Source organism: Takifugu rubripes, chromosome 9 (assembly GCF_901000725.2).
Source record: "Takifugu rubripes chromosome 9, fTakRub1.2, whole genome shotgun sequence".
Lineage (NCBI taxonomy): Eukaryota > Metazoa > Chordata > Actinopteri > Tetraodontiformes > Tetraodontidae > Takifugu > Takifugu rubripes.
The window spans coordinates 8,493,798-8,513,024 of NC_042293.1; the positions used below are offsets into that span (position 1 = coordinate 8,493,798).

Consider the following 19,227-nt stretch of genomic DNA (forward strand, 5'->3'; position numbering starts at 1 on the left):
TTCAAGGGTCAAAGTGAGAAAAACAAAGGGGAGCAGCACGAATTTGCTGGTTTCTCAAATCAAACGCTAAATCACTTGATTCGTCTGACTTTAACGTCCTTCTTGGCGAGCGGTGACCTTCTCCGTGTACTACAGATGGACATTTCTCTCTCTGTGCACAGACACGCCGCCATTTGATGGCTGACTGAGCTCCCGCATCACTTTCGCAACGCCGAGGCTGTTACCGCCCCGGTCCAGAAGAAAATCCCTCTGCAAAGTGGGAAGATGGGCTGGAAGGGATTGGAGAGCAGAAGCCTGCGTTCATGTGGGGAAACTGTTAAAGTCCTGGATCACCATCACCTCCACTTGGTCCTCTCTCTTCCAGCCGCTCGCTCTCGTCTCTGTAAACCGCTCTGCCTCTGTGTCCTCCCCCCTGCAGAGAGCGAATGATCCATCCCAACAGTTTCCATTTCAAGAAATTAGTCTGGATTCATTCTGGATGGGCACTGGTACACACCACCTTTTAAGCTGGCCTTCCTCGGTGCAACTGATCTAACGTAAACATGAATTGGAACGGCCATTCTGTGTCCAAACAGATTACGCCATGCACCCTGGAGGACTGGGACTGGGTCACAGCCACGTCCCCCCACCTCCCCCCGACGGGGGCCGCTGCATCCTGCTGCCTGCCCCACCTGTTGAGTGAGAAGGGTGTCCTTCTTTAGGGAGGCCCTCCTCCCGAAATGCTCATCCCACACTCACGGGGAGCCTGCCAGCGGGCAGACAGTGCCATCATTCAGCTGCTTCCTCTTCTGCTCGGCTAAACACTGGGGCCAAAGTGCAGACGGCAGCGGGACTGGGGGAGGTGTGCGCTCACACACACATACACTTTGGGAAGAGAGGGGGGAAACGCAGGCCACGTCGCATGTACATGTTTCCCTCTTTAACGCTAAATCACTCCATTTCACTCTCGCTCACACAGAAAGCTCCTGCGGCGAAACGGTGGCGACGGGCCAGCGCTCTCATCGGCAGAGCTGGTACCACGACGGCGGCATGTTAGGCAGCATAACTCAAATTTCATCAGCCCCGGGGTTGCCACCCTCCGGACAGGACGCCTTTGCTCATCTACCCCTGTCATTCATGTGCATGAACCTCTTTATTGTTGTGAAGTACTAGATATGTGTGTTGATGGGGAAGAGGTTAAAAATCATGGCTGTGGGTTTGTGATGGAGGGTCAGGTGAGGAGTCAGCTTCTATGAACAGGATGCAGAGTTCTCATACGCACACACAGAAGACAGATTTATCCGTTCAAACGAGGCTGATTCAGGGTTACAGCTCTTGACAGTCCCCGTCCCTGCTCCCGGACTCAAGGCTAACAATGCAGATGCGCTTTAATGACACCGTCCTTTAAAGAAAAGGAGCCTTAAACACAGTGGCTTCAACAGGAGGGACTCCCACAGTGCAGTTTATCTGCTCCAGAATCAAAGGTTGTCCAAAAAACAGCTAAACTAGATGCGCAGATGATGATTTCGGAAACCTCCAGTTCCTGTAAAAGCCACCATCTGGAACAATTTACCTGGAAAAAAGTGGCATTAAAACATTTCTGTTCAGCCAGGTAAACAGTGCGACTGAAGTAAACCAAAAGAAATTAGAACACAATTGAATCCTTAGAGATTTACTCTGGATAAGACCTGTTTTCCTGTTCTTTTCAGGAGTTGATATAAAAGCATGGATCCCTAAGTGGAAGCAGGTCACACGGCTGTCTGGATTTGCCGTTCTTACAAAGATCATTGTCAACGTAACAGTGATGCAAGTGTGCCTTGCTCATGGGTAGCTGACAGCGTGAATAAAGAGGAAAAAACCTTTTCCCGCTAGCGCACTTGTAGTTGTCGTGGAGCTGACGTCCATGAGATCCCCGCGATCTAAAATTAGGGAAGGTGACATCGGAGGGCACGGTTACCATGACGGCGAGGCAGCCTGGGAGAGCTGTAGCTAGGGTGCAAAAACAAGCCAAAGCTGTGCTTAATGGTGCAGCGCAACAATACCCAGGTGCACCACTTCACACATCACCTCTGGTTTAATCTCTCAGTGGATTTTCAGCACATTCAACCTCGCACCAACCCTGTTATCGCACCACTTTGGATAAGAGAAGCTCTGGAGCGTCTCACCAGCTACACATTCCTCTCCCATATGTTGTCTCTATAGGCAACCAGGCAGCCAGTCTGTCGGAGCTCCTGAGACCCACCCCCTCTGACCTCCTCTTCATCGTTTCCGAGGGGTGACAACATGAAAGGTGTGCAGCACGTGCTTGTTTCTGTGGGGGTGGTGAGGAAAATGCACACTCACATGAGCCTCCACGTGTGTAATCAAAGTTCCTCAATAGAGGCCTGTATGCTTCTCCCCCCGCCTCACTATACTTGTTGTTGTACAACTGGGCGGCCACGTAGATGTGGCCCCCATCTAATATGCGGCGCAAAGCCGCCTGCCAACACACTGCTCATTGAAATTCTGATGAAATAAATCTGATCTGGCCAGTGTGCAAGCTATTTAATATCTTTTAGAGCTTTCCCTGTGATCACGGTGACCACAGCTACCTTCGCAATAAAAAAAAGATGAATAAATACTCAAACCCACAAGTTACCCGCAGCCGTCTCAGATGCTAATAAATGGCACAGTCGAGCTCCATAAAGTGACGAGGTCAACAGGCCCTTTGCTTTGTTCACACCAAAATGAATTCATGTAAATTAAAGACATGGTTGTGCATTTGAGATATTAAAATCATTGTCCATTAATGCAATTAAACACTCGTGCAAATGCTGATATTTGCTGTGTGATTTTTACTCTTGACCGCTAACTCGCCACAGTCAGACTTCTGGTTGCCTTGTTTGCATTAAAACTTCTGGTCTCTTTAACCGGCAGACTCCAGAACAGCGTCACACATCCGCTGTTCTTTTCCTGACGCTGGCGGATCGGGCTGCGTCCAAGGTTCAGGTTTCTTCTCTCCCATCACGTCGTCCCAGTCAAGGACGATAGGAAGGAGAGTAGATTAAAACCCCTCGTAGACAGGAGAAATCATCCCGCTGTGAACTGTCACGCCAATCAAATCCTCAATCATGGACCGCCTCGGCCTTTAGCGTCCAGAACGTTTACATTTCTCCACAGTTCTCTTCCGCACTGTGCTGCGGTTTTGGCGAGAAGGGAGCCGGCTCAGCGGTGAAATTTAGCTGTCATTAATCTAATTTCCTCCAACGTTTGGACAAAGCAAATGCAAATGAGACATGTCCTCATTTCATTTTTAAATAAATGATGATTTAAAAGATATTTTACCCCACTACAACCTGCGCTGCTTCAGCACCCAGAAACACAAAAGACACTTCAAATCCTGCCAGCTTGATATGAATATTTACACACTTCATGGAGCCCAATTTTCCATAATGGCTACATCTCACTTAGAAACCTTCACTGTGAGAAGGGACGTGTTATTCAAAAGAGGTTAAGTGAGTTGACCCGATCAGATTCCTGCTAAATGGAGGGTAGTCAATTTCAGGCCAGAACATCACGGCCTTCCGGCTTCCTTCCTCATCAGAAGAGTCATGTTGAAGCACAATTATATAGAACTTACACTCTGGCTGGAGTCTTCTGTGGTTGATCTTCACATTAACATGACGTGAACACAAAAGAGAAACCCAAAAAAAGATTCAAATGATTTAGAGACATCTACTTTTTAAATGTTGGGTTCAGTATGAAAATGGGCTTGTCCGTAGTGAGCGCACTTAGCCTTTAGCCGCTATCAGCGATCACCAGCTAGGCTTATGTCTGGGAAAAGGCCATGGCTGTATGTTTCTCAATAAAGAGCATGAGGATGTGTGTGTGTGTGTGTGCGTGCGTGCGTGTGTGCGTGCGCAGGCACGTGCATCACTGAGGATCAACTTACACAGACAGCTGCAGGAGGCAGAACACCCCATCGGCTTATGTATCGTGTATCAGTGGGTGATGAAAGGCGTCACCTTTAATCAGCATTTGTTTCATTAACGATTATGATTTTCATATAATATTCACTCAGTCGGCGCGCAAGCTGCGCACGGCAGGCAGGTGCTAATTTGGAACAGGCGCTCAGCCCTGACCCCTGATATTGTTCCAAGTTTGAGTGGCGTGGCGGTGACCTCCGAGGCTGCCTTCACCAGCAGCCCTTCGATTATTTATGATCAAGGTGGAGCTCTGGCTTTCAGCCTGGTCCCGACACCATGCTGCTCTCCGCTTTCCTTGGAGAAGGAAGGTATTGGTAATTTATGAAGACACGCTGCCTTTCTGTGCCGCTGCTTCATATCTGGTCCTTATTTTGGTGTGTGAGAAGAAGAGTCGTTTCTGGGGAGACATTTGCGGGAGCTCTTTGTGACCACGGTGGCGTGTGATAGTGTCATCCTACCCTCACTTGTCGCATCACCACTACGACTCTGATGCCAGAACGGGCACCTCTGTGAGGGTTTCTGGTGTGTTTAACCGGTGACGCTTTTCACATGCGGCGAGAGGCTGAACTTTTTTGGGAGGGGGTGTCGCCATTGTTGATGGAATCCTGTCACGTTGCTGCACATGGCAACCACAACAGCATCGCAACGTGACAACATTTAGCAAAATACCCACGCAGAAATGTAATGTTTCATTAGTCATTAGCAATTACCAACTTGTGCTTCCTTCTGCTCTCAACAAGCTCTGTATATCATATCGACTAAATGAGTCATAATTTCTGGGAATAAGCCATGATTTCCGAGCACCAGATGTGAAGATTCATCCACTTACTTTATGTTTGCAGCGATTAGCGTCTCTGCGGCTTCATATGCAATACTGATCAACTCAGACAAAACCTGACAGCTGGATTTAATACACGCACTATTTCATTGAAAGGGACTGTAAAGAGAGCAGAATTCATTCATGAAAGTAATCTGTTACCTTTTCCGTAGTTGAAGTGCAGTTTGATGGTCTTGCCCTGGTTTATGTGCAGGTAGGTGAACCACACGGCGGAGGTGAGCAGGACCAGCAGCAGCAGGAGCTTGAACTGCTTCCTGATCTTCTTCACGGGGAAGCGCAGCATCCTGGCTCACTCATCCTCCGGTGGATGATCAGAATGGGTGGGAAAGAGGTGATCTCTGCTGCTCTCTCGCTGCGGTGGGGGGGGGGGGGGGGGTCCTCTTCCCGGTCAGAGCGACGGCAGGTGACCGGAGAACAGGTGCGGTGGCGGTGGTCGACTACACGGAGCTGGAAGGTCGTCTCATTCCCGCGGGGGACAGCGGGGCCGTATCCTCACACCTGGATCCAAACTCCTCATCGCTCCATCTCAGAGGGAAAAGCGAGGGTTTGAAACAGATGTCCCCGCTGGGATTTCCAGGGGTCGGCAGGGAAACGGCTGCAAAAGAAAAGCCGCTAAGTTCGGCTACGAGTGTGACCGGGGGCGCAAAATAGCAGTCCGGAGATAATCTACTCAAATCCCCTGGAGCTCAAGGCTCCGTTGACACCGCGACGCTGATTATAGTAGCGGCGACTCAAGGATCATCTCCGGTCACTCAGGTTTACGCAAAGACCCGAAAAGCGAGCAAAAAGAGAGGTTTAGTTTCCAAACGCGCCGACGGAGTCTCAGAGCCGCGACTTTTCTGCGCGTCAGCCGGACGTTCTTGTTGCTAGATAAGTAGAAATAAACCCGATAGTTCACTCGTGAATTTGAAGGCAACCTCCGGGAAAGGTTAAGGTGACGATCGGCCAAATGTCACAGCCCCGAGCGCTCCAGCTATTGTTAACCGCAGCTAAAACCGGACACCGAGCGGCTCCTCTCTCATCGAAGTCCCGGTGAGAGAGGAGGGGGGGCGACCAACTGTCACCCTCACACTCGGGCTGGTTTGAAAGCCCGCCACCAGAAAATATGAAATATTAAATGTTCCATGGCGGCGGAGTGGCTCAGGTTCTCTGGATGTGCTCAGATGTGACTGTCCTGACAGACCTCCGTGCGCTCCGGCTGCTCCGTTTTCCAACAGATGACGCGCCTCATCCACATCCTCCCAAAGTGCCTGCGTTGTCCGGGTGTGCGGGTTCACGGGTGTCCTCCGAATTAAACTAGTAAGCACAAGTGATCGGGGTTACGCGGAGCTGGATTCGGTGCCTTGTGTTGTTATTCTGTCATCTTTTTTCCCGTTAAAATGCCGCACCGTCCTGCCCGCTTGTCACCGCGAACGGGGAGTAAAACAAGCCGAGCTCCACGAAGGCTGCGGCGGAGAATCCTGCGACCGGCAGTGACACGGCCAGGACATAGCATGGTTTTGTTTTGCTACAAAGAAACGAGTCGGACTATCCGTTTCCACCGCACCGTTCTGTACGCCCATCATTCGAGCATCTTATGGGCGCGGCGCAACCTAACATGGGCGAAAGAAGAGTGGCCAGTGGCTCGACCAATCAGAGAACAGCAAAGGCTTCGCGGGGGGCGGGTTAAGTCGATCGGCCCTCACCGTTGCTTGGTACCAGCGTATTCCACCATCCAATGGCTGGACATCCATCTAGAAACTTGGTAAACCCTCGCGTCCCTCATGAATCCGTGACCCCGCGTTAATTTGATCAGCAGCCAGGATCCATTTCCTTCTGGCAATGGGGCAACTTCACATTTAACCTAAACGTGCATCTGTGGGGCAACGTAACGGTGCAGCATCAGCTAAAAAGACTATTTGGAAACTTTAGTAGATTAGTTAACATGTTCAAACTGACTGCTATTTTTTATGCATTCGGCAGTCTATCTATCTATCTATCTATCTATCTATCTATCTATCTATCTATCTATCTATCTATCTATCTATCTATCTATCCTTTCTCGTTTGATAAATTTCTGATTTTCATACTGATCATTAGTTTAAATAATATGATTAAACAGCGTTACTAATATATACTTTGTGTGTGTGAGGGAGAGAGACAGGTGTAACATCACCACCGAAGGTACGGGCACGCGTCTGCCACCCAGTGGTCAATGGTAGAAGTGCAGCCCAATACATTTCCAATCCAGACAGCAGCAGAGCGTTTCACTCTTCACGTTGCAGGAAAGCGAGTCTGTTGATGGTTCCTTCTTGCTCATTTCTGACAATCACAATAAATATTGTAAATATACATCCTCTTTGTATATTCCATTTGATTTCTATTTGATCTTATTTTCCTCTGAGTGCTCTTGTTGCTGTTGTTGCACTGTAAATTTCCCCGTGTGGGACAATAAAGGATCTGAATCTGAATAGCTGTGTGAAAAAATAGAAGTTAATCGCATTCTGTATCAGCCAAATCTGTCTGTGTTACCTCACTTGAAAAGCTCGCCCTCGCTAAATGTTACAGAAAGTTAATTGGATTTTATTATTTGCATCTCTGTTCATGAAGTCAGCGGTGTTGCAACAACAATTGTCCATTCAGTGCACCTTTTCATTTTAAAAGGTTCTTCATTTTACTGAGACAAAATGCACTAAGCATCCATGTTCGGACCAGCTCTCCCTCAGCAACAATGTCATTACAAATATAACTTACGGATCAAGTGGCATCAAACCTGGTTGATAAGAATATTGACCTCAATTTAGCGTGTCCCAGCCGCAGCCTTCCATATCAGCTGGACCATAAAGCGTAATCCTCCGTCTCTGTGGATTAATAATGTAATCTTCTGAGCAAACACTGAGCAGAAATGAAATGCTTAGGTATTCATCTGGGCTCTATTGAAATGAGTACTCAGCCATTGACCCCAACCAAGCACCGTTTATGCTGAAACAAAAAAAACAGCCACATTGCAGCCAGAAAAGAAGGTGTTTCATCATTCCAACAAAGGGATTGAAATGCTTTCAAGATGTGGAATCAAACACTTCCATATGTTGTTTTCATTCACTTCCTTGGCTTTTACAGGTGTCCTTGTCAGTCCTTTGAATTCCCTGTTCCATCCCTCTCTGTGTTTGATCGTCTGACTTGTTTTCAGGCTGAATAACAACAACTCTCATATTTATTCATCATACCTGATATTCTGTCTGTGTCTTTTCAATCATCCTTATTATTGACATTACAGGGAGATGGTGTGTGGAGAGTGCAACAAAGCCGGATCCAAAGTGTAGACACGGACAGACGGGGCAGTTTGAGGGCAAAACCAAGGCTGGATGCTGGGGTTAAAGGTGGTTGGTGCGTGGGGGCAGGCAGGGCTGGACAGGAATAAAATGGGATGTCAAGCTGAAATGGAGAGAATGGGGGATCCACCAAAAGCAAACGCACAAGAGGTCAACAGTTCAAATGTATTGGGAGCCAAATGTTACCACAGTGTGGTCTACAACAATCTGGTGATGAGTGGGTGAAGAAACAGGTCTGCAAATCTGCAGGTCGTGGAGTGACCTGGCTGAGATGAGCTGCCGGTGTGAGGGGAAGCGTGAGCCGAAGGTAGATCAGCCTTACCCGCCTAAGACCACCAGGGAAAATGGAAAAACGCAGGCACAAGAAGAAAACACAAACATCGACTGCAAATCCTAACATCAGCCCCCCCATACCACCAACAGGCGCCTAAAGGCAACTGCTTAGGCTTGTTCGGTTGGGTCCTGTGAAAGTCCAGGATTACATCTGGGTCAAAAATGAAAGCACAAGGCACCCATGAATGCTCCGCAGGGTCATACCCTTCCATATCTACCGGGTATTGTAGGGCGGACACCAATCAGGCAGTGTACAGGGTAGACAGGGTCACTGTCGATGAGCCGGGGGGATTTGGCTGGAGGGCACAGGTTACTGGTGGCCACATCTTCTGGAAGAGTGAGTGTGACTGTTGCTGGGCTGACGATGTCTTTATTGGTGAATGGGCCTATGAATCGTGAGGGATTCATAGGCCCACCTGGATCCATCTGTGCACCTGCATGGAGGAAAGATCCAGCTCAGCTGCTGGTAGTCCAGAGACACATCAAATGTCGATAGGCCTGTAGCAGAACAGGTAAGGGAATCATGAGCATACTTTCCTCAGGGAAAGTGGGAGTTCCAGGTGATTGGTGGTCACAAAGCGTAGAATCGAACATGGTTGACCCGCTCACACTGTGCATTGGATTGGGGATGAGGAGGAGGAGAGGCCTGGAAATACCCCTTCCAGACCCAAGAGAGGAGCCGGGCTCAGCAATTGTAAGGGCAGTGGGTTGCTTGGGCCAGGCTATGAAATGTGTGGTTTTAGAGGGTGTATCGGATGTGGGAGGCAAGTGAGCAGCACCACCACACAACTCCCTGGGACAAAGGAGATGCCTTCAAGGAGTGTTGGTGGGACAGTACATCTGGCTTAGTGTTTCTAGAGCCTGGGCAGGGTTACAAATGCCTGTCTGGACCAAAACACTGGAATAAAATTGCCCCAACCCCGATATCAGGTGGGTTGCGAACTGCTCGTTGGTCTTAAGCTGGTTGTTGCGACCATTGATAAACACTCCTCGTGGAGCCAGCCTGCATCTGGGGCCAGAGGGCTAAAACTCCACAGAATAATCCACCACAGACGGGGACCATTGTCATAGTTGCAGTAAGCTGCTGGAAGCAGTGCTGGCATAACTAAAAAATTAAACAGATTTAAAACGTTCTTCTAAGTCTTTAAAGGAGAGGGAACTCAGTGAGTGATTGGAGCTGATTGCCTGAGCCCATGCTGAGGCCCCGGAGAAGTCCGATCACATAAGTAATTTTAGCAGCATTATGAGCAAAAATGAGTTCTTTGTTGAAAAATGACATCACACATCAGTTCTCCTGCTCACTGTTAAAAATTGGGATCTCGGATTCGAACATTGTTACTCACTGACCAGCTGGGAATTGTAGTGGGAAGCGCCCGATTACTCTCAATCAGTGCTCTGATTCTTTGCTCATGCTGGCTAAGGAGCGAGCCCTGACTGGGCAGGGCGCAGCTCGCAAAGCCTGCTGGGTCCGTGTGGACCTGTTATGTGGAGAATGCCACCACACGTGGGGCAGTTTAAGGAGATTATTGACAAGAGGTTTTGTCTTGTGTCTTGTGATTCTCTTTATTTTGAAAAGTAAATCTCTTTATTTCCGGTCACTTGGCCCTCCTTCACCTCTCTCCCCTGATTCCTGACTGTTTCCCCTTCCTCTATTACTTTCATGTGTGTAAATGATATGATATTATATTATATTACATTATATATTATAGACTACATCTTCCCTTATCTTGAGCCACAGTGTTTCGTCCTGTTTATCCCATACTTTGTTGAAATTCTTGTCATTTCTAGACATAAGACTTTTCAAGGGTGAAGCAAGTTAGAATGTTTTCTCTTTTTCTTCCTTTGAAGTGAATTTGATTGAGTTTAGTATTTTTTTTTCTGCCATCGGTAGTAATATTTATTGTATTTACTTTTTTTTCTTCAAGGAACTCCGAGATTCTGTTAAATGAATTTTCTGATAAGCTTTCTCTGTGTCTGAGTCCAATTCTGATTCCTGGCCTGACAAAAGGAAAAGCTCGGGCACAAAGAGAAAACAAAACTACTGACGACAAAAGCTAACAGATGGAGATCGGATTTCACACAGAAAGTGCACTTTTGGAAAGGAAAATGTTTGGGTGGGGTTACAAACTGGGAAAGAAAATAGCTCAAGGCAACTTAAAGGTTTTAGCCATATAGCAACCATTTCCCACCAGTCCAGTCATGCTAGTGGAGGGGGTGATACTGCTTCACTACCTGAACAAGTCCTAAAAGAAGCTGATGCAATGTGAGCAAAGGGTAATAAAGCTGAAGCCCCGGTCATATATACAGGGTGGAGCGGACGCTGTGGCCGGTGTCAGCTCTTGGCGTGCACGTTATAAAACCACTGAGCTCAGCGCGGAAGAGGTCATCGCAGGGGATTTGTATGCAGGGTGCGTCGGGGGAGTGACGGTATCCGCATGCTGAGCAGATGCGATGCAGACGAGCAAGTGATGGGAATTTGCCCTCTTTCTCGTGGCTGCAAAGACTTCATTCAGTGATGTAACTGTCACAAAAGAGCATCTTTAATAGCCATCTTTTAATATTAATCTAGAATCTGCATGTCTCACTTCCTCCGGGCCTTTTCTACCAAATTTCTGAATCCAATTTAGAAGCTAAACCTATGAAGTGACTCTTCCAGGCTGTTCTGATCCAGGCTGATGCCCACAGAGGCTGATGAGCCACGAACCAGGGAAATTAGGTGGAACCCAATGAAGATTCTCTGGCTCTCCTTTTCCTCTTCAGACTGTGTGTTTGATCACATGGAGAGATTCATGGAACGGGCACGGGGAGAGAAGGAGCAGTTTAACCATACAAACGTCACATCCACGTTTTTGATGCACTTGGGGGTAAAAAAAGGTTACAGACGAACCAATCACTGTTTGCATTGCATTTTGATTGCATTTTAGAAAAGGGATCTAGATTCAAATATCAGTCCAAATACATCCAGTAAATACATGCTAAAGTTTCTAATGTTATAGGTGAGTACTTCAGTAGAATTGATGCTAATTATAAACAAACAAGTTATTAAATTACTGCATAATGTCCAGGTAATAATATTTTAGTGTTTTCTTTGACATATGTGATAGGGATAACTTCGAGGTTTTGGTATACTTTACATTCAAGTTAAAATATTAATTAAACTGTTAAAGTCCAAATCCAAATGTATGAACACAAGAGACACAAGAGATCTACGAGACATAGATATTCAGATCATATCGGACATCTAGAGTGATCCCATTATTTAAGTGATCATGTAAACCGGATAATGTGATAGTATAATCAGATAACAGCAGTTATCTGATTATGGGAAATAATATCTCCTATTGATCCATGTCTTCCTGCAAGGATACCATTAATCTGATTTCTTTCCCTCGTTTACAATTGTTCGTGTGCAAAGAGGATAAAATGAGGAGGGACGTCGTCACAATGTGAGCAGAAGACACAAGAAAACAAAATGGAATAAAACATGTTCACATCCTTTTTTATTCCTGGTTATCCTATTTCTGAAGATACATGTAAGAAGACCTCATTAGATCCAATAATCTGATTCCTCCCAGTTTTTGTATTGTTTATGGTCACGTAAATGGGCCCAGTGATGCTGTCAGACATGAAAACAATACAAAGCTACAATTATGTCAAGCTGGAATAGAGGGTTTGAACACCTAAGCAAGGGGAAGCATCATCTCTGCTGTACAGCGACTCCAACGCTGGCTCATTGAGTGTGTTCTGTGTGTAGAGAGGAATCTGGGTCATTACTCCATCATTAGTATGCCAGCCAGGTGTAGCTCAGAGGATTAGAGTGAAGTCATGCCAATGGGGCTCTCTGCATCCCTCATCTCTCCATAAAAACTAAATGCTCCCCACAGTCACCTTAATGATCACATTTATGACAAGAACGCAGGCTTTAACAAAAGACTGATGTATAATTTAGTTTTAAGCCCATTAAACATGGAAGATTTCTTGTTCCAGTGTAGACATTCAAAGCTTCCTTAGTCAACAGGCTGCTTTTCATTTTGCTAATACATTATGATATATGTGGGTTTTTTTTGCTGCTTTAGGACCCTTTTAATGGATTCCTTGTGCATCAGAGTTGTTCTGTTGATGCTCTTGATGGCCACAGGCAAACTCAACAGGTGGTTCAAGCCTGGAGCATCCTGAAGGGCACAGGAGAGGCGCACACACAAGGTCACCGACCGCCCTCCGATTTAAATGCTGCGGCGGCAAACTGTTGAATGTTTTATGATGCAGCAAGACTTCTGAAACTGCTGTGGGACATGAATCAAAAGCGGCTGGATGTTCGCCAGCTTCTGCCTCCTCGCTGATGAATGTCGCTGTTCTGAAATACGACGGTGGAAAGAGTGGACCCGTGGAAGTTGTAAGAATGAAATATCGCTCTGGTTCAGGACTTCCTGCTATTGCAAATGGGGGAGCAGGATCCAGGACACAGCTGGAGCCAAAGCTGAGCGCCGCAGCCTCGATTCGTCGGGCAGAAAGGAGCCGAGCATGTGCGGAGCAGGAGCTTCGTCACAGTAGTGAAGAGTTTGAACCTGAAACTTGGGGTGCAGAATAAATCTGATAGAATGTGAAGGCTCGCGCTCTTTCTCCTCCTTATTTCTGCATAAACTAGAGCAGTGGATGGAGCGGTGCTTTGTGTTTGCCTGATTTAAGGAGAGGAAGATGAAGGAGAGTGAACCCAAAAACAAAAATAGGGAGGAAATGATGTAGCCGTGTTGCAGCCCTACAACCTCTCCAGGGCTGTGTAGTTTCGAGCCACTTGCCTTTCATTTATCATGTCGAGTTTCCCAACGGGGAAGCTTACAACAACTTCCTTTATAGATATTGAAGCTCACATGGCTAATTATGTTTGCAACTCCAACACCATTGGTGTTCCTGCAGGAAGCAAAGAGACTAATTAGGAAGATAATTGTTTCTTTGGCTTGCAAGAGCACATTAAAATGCCAGTTGTTGGAGGGAAATGAGGAAACTGCCACCTGAACACATGCACACTGAGCTTTGCATGGGTGGCAGACTGAAGCATGGGTTTCACACACGCCCGAAGATACTTGCGGTGGCACCAGGAGGCAATCAGATTTCGGGGTGCATGAAGAAGAGCGCAGTTCATCAGTGGTGCAAACGGGAAGTGTTATCTGACGCAGCAGGTGTGTGGATTACCTTTTTAATTGGGTCTGTGTATGAGCACCATTGTAGTCAGGAGGTGAGCAGAGTTTCAATCACTTTCGCTGTGTGTTCCTCGCAGCAGACGCCTGATTTCCACAGAGACGGGCTGTGTTCGACACATCAAAACACTCGGCTCATCTGTGAGGAGGTGCGCCCACATGGTCGCCTGTTCTTCTGCTGAGGATGCTGCAGGATATTTAGAGGAGCGGCGTGCGCGACATGACACTCCTCCCCAAATCGTAACATTAGGCCTGAAAGCTGTCTTGTGCACCGACCAGTTCATTCTGGAGCGAATGGAGCCCGTCGTTTTACTGGATATGTGTGTCTGTCACAAGCAGGTGAAACGCTGACGTCACCGTCGCCATGGCAGCACAACTCCTCCCAGCCACTGTGGGGGGGGGGCAGATAGGAACAGATGGAACAGCAGATGGGACAGATGTCAGAGATGCAGATACCCTCCTTTCCCTCTGCTTCTGGCTCTTCTACCTCCACGGGTCTCAGTGGGCTTGTCGAGGAGCGTGGAAGGTATAGTTTTACCACCGAGATGATTATCGGCATCCGTCATGCTCAAAGCAGCCCTTTAACTGTGGCGCACGGCCTGATGGTCCAGCTGTCAAAGCATCCTTGAACCTGATGAACACGACAACCTTTTCGCCTTCATCCCACGATCACCTGAACAAATCTGAACAGAAGCTACACTGAAGCTAATCATTTTCACTATCCAGCACCAGGCGCTCTGATTAAAGTAAGATTTGCTCAAAATGTCACATTTCCATCTTAAAGCTGCCCAGACAGCGTCCCTCTCTATGGGCTCGACCCTCCCGCTTTGGTCCTCCCTGCTTCCCGAAAGTGCTCACACCTCCAGCCAGGTACTCTGTTAATTCCAGAGGGGGAGTCTGTCCCAGATTCTGTTCCCCATCACTGCCCAAGAGAGTGAGGGGATGCACTCCTCTCATACCACGGTGCCTCAGAGTCACCGCAGATGCCCTCCATATTGCCTAGTAAACAACTGTGAGCCCCTGAGACAAGAGAACCACGCTAGCCTGATTTTAGGTCCTCCTGACCAGTTAGCACCCCCCCCCCTCCCCCACTGACAGAGTTCCAGTCTGCTTCCATGTGTACATTTTAGAGAACTTCTGTCTCCCTGGGTCACAGCATGTTAAATCCTCCATGAGGGCTCGGGTTATGCTGTATATGGCATCGTGCTTACCCCGAAAACAGTTTTATTTATTTAGCTCGTTAAAGATGCAGTAGGAAGAACATTGAGGATGCTTCTTGGAGATTGAGAAGGGCAAGAACATCATACGTGAAGCCAAAGTGATGAATGATTTTCCAGTCTCTTTCGTTTCCCCACTTTTATCTTTTGTTTTTCTGTCACTGTGCTGCAGGAGAGCAAGTCTCTATTAGGCAAGTGTTGCAGAAACAGTATCCTCCAACTTTGAGTTGACCTTCAGTGACCTTGATTTGGAATTGGCCACGTACAGTAAATAACTGAGCACAAAAGTGCCAATAAAGAAACTGTGGTGATCACGTGACCACAGTACCCTACCACAAAGAGCAGCTCATCTGAGGAGGAAAGTGGGGGACTTTAGCACCATGGCGCTGTCAACTCCACCACAACCACATGCATCATGTGGGAAACAAGCTGGAAAGGGGGGAAAAAACACTCTGATCCTTTTATCTATAACCACTCTGGAGTGGATTTAGCGCTTTTTTCTGTGCCGGCCAGGGAGCTTAAGTGAAGCTCAAACAGCTATTATAAAGCAATTAACTTGTGGGTGCTGACATATGCATCGCCCCTTGCCATCTGTTTCTTATATCGAGGGCTGACTGTCAAGTTGGCGATGCTCACTAAGTGAGTTTGCATATGGTGCTACTGCCCTCTTTTGTTGGACCTCAGTACTGCAGCAAGGGGCAAACCAATCCACACTGTTCCAACACCGGGTCCATTTCCTGACCCTAGAGGATGCTGATGTTAGGACCATCCCCTCCTGCTATCGTGGAGCAGCCGTCTCCTCCATCTCACTGCTGTGGAAAGTGACACTGCCTCTCGAGCGTTAGCTTCGTTCACTCGGAGCCTCAGGTGAACACGTTCCTGTCTCCTTTCCTCGATCCAGCTTTGGACTTCAAAAGGATGCTGCGAAAAAGCGGTGGGTGTCTGTTGTCTAGAGCAGACTGTGACATTTCCTAAAGCCGCTGAGGTGTGATTGAGCTCGCTTTGATCCCACTTGGATGGTGTTGCTGGCACGAATCCAGAAATATCTATAGGAGGAGCTCAGAGCAGACCCAGGGTGCCGCTCTGCTGTCACAGCTGAGCTGGTGCTTACAGTAGTGAACGTGCATGCACGCCTCCAACGATTTATTTTTACTTCATTCAAGCAAGTTTGGCACTCACACAATATTATAATGGAAGCAAACTATGGAGTTTGTGGTGGTATTAGGATTATTTCATCGTCCCTTGTCGGCAGGATCATCTGAATCATCTGAAACTGGGAAATTACAGCGAGGAAATTTGAGAACAGGAAATTAGAGATCATCCTTTAATCACTTAAAGCCAGTGGCTTCTGTAAGGGTTACTGAAAGGATTTGATCAGAACCATAGCAACTCACTGGCACGAGGAGTACTTTGGTGGACAACGTTGGACAAATGAAACCTGCGCGATGTCCTGACCATGAGAGAGGGCGGACAGCTCCAGAGAGAGAGAGGGAAGAATGGGGCTAAACACACAGGGGGCACTCACATAGATGCACAATTACAGCTAAACCATTATAAAGGTACTTTATCTTTAATTGAATGAAAACACAAACAACAATTTTTACTTGACAAACACGAGTTTCTGTTTTTTGCTTAAGCTCACAAACAGACGGTTCGTAATTAAAAGAAACTTGATGAGTTTACAACAGAAACACAGTTGTCTGACTATGAGAGGGTAAAGATCCAGAGCTGACAGGAAGGAACAGAAGAGGATTTGGGCTGAGCGCCGCTTCAAAGGCTAAAGAGTCATCGTCAAGAAGCTGAAGGAGACGAAGGAGAAGGAGGTGGTGGAACCCTACAAAGAGGTTATTTACATACCTGCAGACACAAACCAGTTTTCACTGGAACAGAATATTCAGAAAGGCAACATAAGAACAGGAACGACCTCTGACCCCGTTGACTGAAATGTCCATGTCCAGGTTAACAAACCACAACAGTTACAAGATGTCTTCTCCTCTTTCTGGCCTCGTTCCCGTCCTCCTCAACCATCAGCAGGTTTTCTTGCTCCCATCTGGAGACAATCTTGAGTGTAACAAATCTATCTATCTATCTCTCTATCTATCTATCTATCTATCTCTCTATCTATCTATCTATCTATCTCTCTATCTATCTATCTATCTATCTATCTATCTATCTATCTATCTATCTATCTATCTATCTATCTATCTATCTATCTATCTATCTATCTATCTATCTATCTATCTATCTTCATAAAATGTAACTGCAGACGTTTGGTCAAATGGCTGACTTATTTCATGGTTTGTTTTAGGCCTCCTCTCCTCTCCTCTCCTCTCCTCTCCTCTCCTCTCCTCTCCTCTCCTCTCCTCTCCTCTCCTCTCCTCTCCTCTCCTCTCCTCTCCCCTCCCCTCCCCTCCTTTCCCCTCTCCTCTCCTCTCCTCTCCTCTCCTCTCCTCTCCTCTCCTCTCCCCTCCCCTCCCCTCCCCCGCCCTCCCCTCCTCTCCTCTCCTCTCCTCTCCTCTCCTCTCCTCTCCTCTCCCCTCCCCTCCCCTCCTCTCCTCTCCTCTCCTCTCCTCTCCTCTCCTCTCCTCTCCTCTCCTCTCCTCTCCTCTCCTCTCCTCCCCTCTCCTCTCCTCTCCTCTCCTCTCCTCTCCTCTCCTCTCCTCTCCTCTCCTCTCCTCTCCTCTCCTCCTGGAACTCCTCAATAATTATAAGGCCACAAAAGATGCTGTTGGCCATGTAGATCAAGGATGTAAATGCAAATGTTTATAAGGATGTATTGTGACATTTTCCCTCCAAATGCTCCTCTCTATTTTCGACTTAGCATTTTTAATGGAACAAGCCTCTGAAGTTTCTCCTCCCCTGAGATTTGAGGCATTAATTCCCCTCACAGCTATGAAGACCAAAAACAAAAACATTATCTTCCCGCTATCATCAAAACGAAGACGTATGGGCTGTATGGTAAATCCTGCCTTCCAGTGCTGAGTTGAAAGTAATCCGAGCAAATCCCTCCTCCGAACAAGCTCATTTACGACAACAAGAAGCTTGTGAGGCAGAGTAAATATCTTCAGAAGGACTTGTGGCTGTCCAAACACATCTGCTAATTACAGTTACGCAACATCTTTAAATATGATTCAGTAATTAAGGTCTTCTGTTGGGTATGTTCTCTCTGTGAACCTGTCTTCCCACTCCAGTTTCATGTTCTGCCCTTGTGTAAATACCCCAAAATGGATGTCAATTGTAGAAAAAACTTCCATTTAAAGGCAACCTCATCCCCACAACATTAACGAGGCACTTTCATGAGTGTTTCCTTTCCAGATAGGAATTATTGTCGATGTGTGAGTATGAATTCAAAGTGTAATCTCAGTTCCAGTTACGGTCCAGCAGCCAACAAGAGAGCCTTTACTTTGATTTTGGCAGAGCACAGTGTGCATCCAGGTAATCCCTGCCTGTACAACGCAAGATGGGGGGAGACCGTGGACTGGTGATGGAGAACCAACCCTCTGAGGGGTGACAATTTAGCAGTGTATGTGCAGACAAGCAGAGGTGTTGGAATCCATAAATCTATGTTTTTTGCCACCATTCCAATTTACATTTGTTATATTTAATGTGTCGTTACACTAACAATAATCTGACCTGAAGCTCTTCACTTTGGCTTTCTGTAATTCGCAAAAGTAGCCGCCAGGGGTCAGAGCTGCACCCTTATGGTGCAGCCTGTTTGCTGAAGAAAGAAATGTTTTATTTCTTTCCCTTTTGTATGTCTAAAATGATAGTAATCAATAGTCAGTTCGCTGTGATAGAGATATTTGTTTGTGAATGTAGATTTTTTAAAATCCTTTTTAAAAAAAGCTGAACATCGCATCACCCATTGCTTTTTTGAATAAAAAACCCCCCATTGCCAGTTTTGAAAATACCCCCAAATCCTCTATCTATTTGATCGTTTAGGTAGATATCTCTTCTATGTGGTACATTTCCTATTAAATGATATAACGTATTTAAATTAATATGTCTGATGCCACTACACATTATAGAGACACATTTTGACACCAACAGAAGTTTAATTTCAGCTTCAGTGTTAAACTCTTTGGCTGTTGCTGTGTGTGGTCTGGTCAGGTCACGTCTCCGCTTCATCCTGACGTCACTATATTGGCCCACATTTCATTTGTTTCTATGGTCCCAGCAGGAGGGAACTGGCTGTGACGGATTAATCAAGTGCCAGTGGGCAGTGAAAGAACCGGATGAACAGCATTTGCATTTTGGATCTCCTCATTTACTTATTTTCACTGTTTTTTTCAGTTATACAAGTCACTTGGGGGGGAAATTTCAAAACAAGGAAAGTTCTGGGGTTGTGCGCTGTTATTGGAGGGTCATTACATGTGGGACACTGATGGG

At 46.8% G+C, this 19,227-nt stretch overlaps 1 protein-coding gene across 2 annotated transcripts in view; it reads right to left on the reverse strand.

Moving 5' to 3' along the window:
• Positions 1-6,360, reverse strand: part of b4galnt4a (beta-1,4-N-acetyl-galactosaminyl transferase 4a) — a 79,538-nt gene extending 73,178 nt beyond the window's left edge. The window contains exons 1-2 of one of the 2 annotated variants that reach the window (XM_029842092.1): positions 5,966-6,360; positions 4,924-5,377 (exon numbers count right to left, since the gene is read on the reverse strand). In XM_029842092.1, coding sequence (XP_029697952.1) covers positions 4,924-5,065 — 142 coding nt within the window. In that variant the 5' untranslated portion in view covers positions 5,066-5,377; positions 5,966-6,360. Of the gene's footprint in view, positions 1-4,923 lie in introns of both variants that reach the window. The other variant, XM_011607312.2, reaches the window with a different exon arrangement.
• Positions 6,361-19,227: the final 12,867 nt, after the last annotated feature.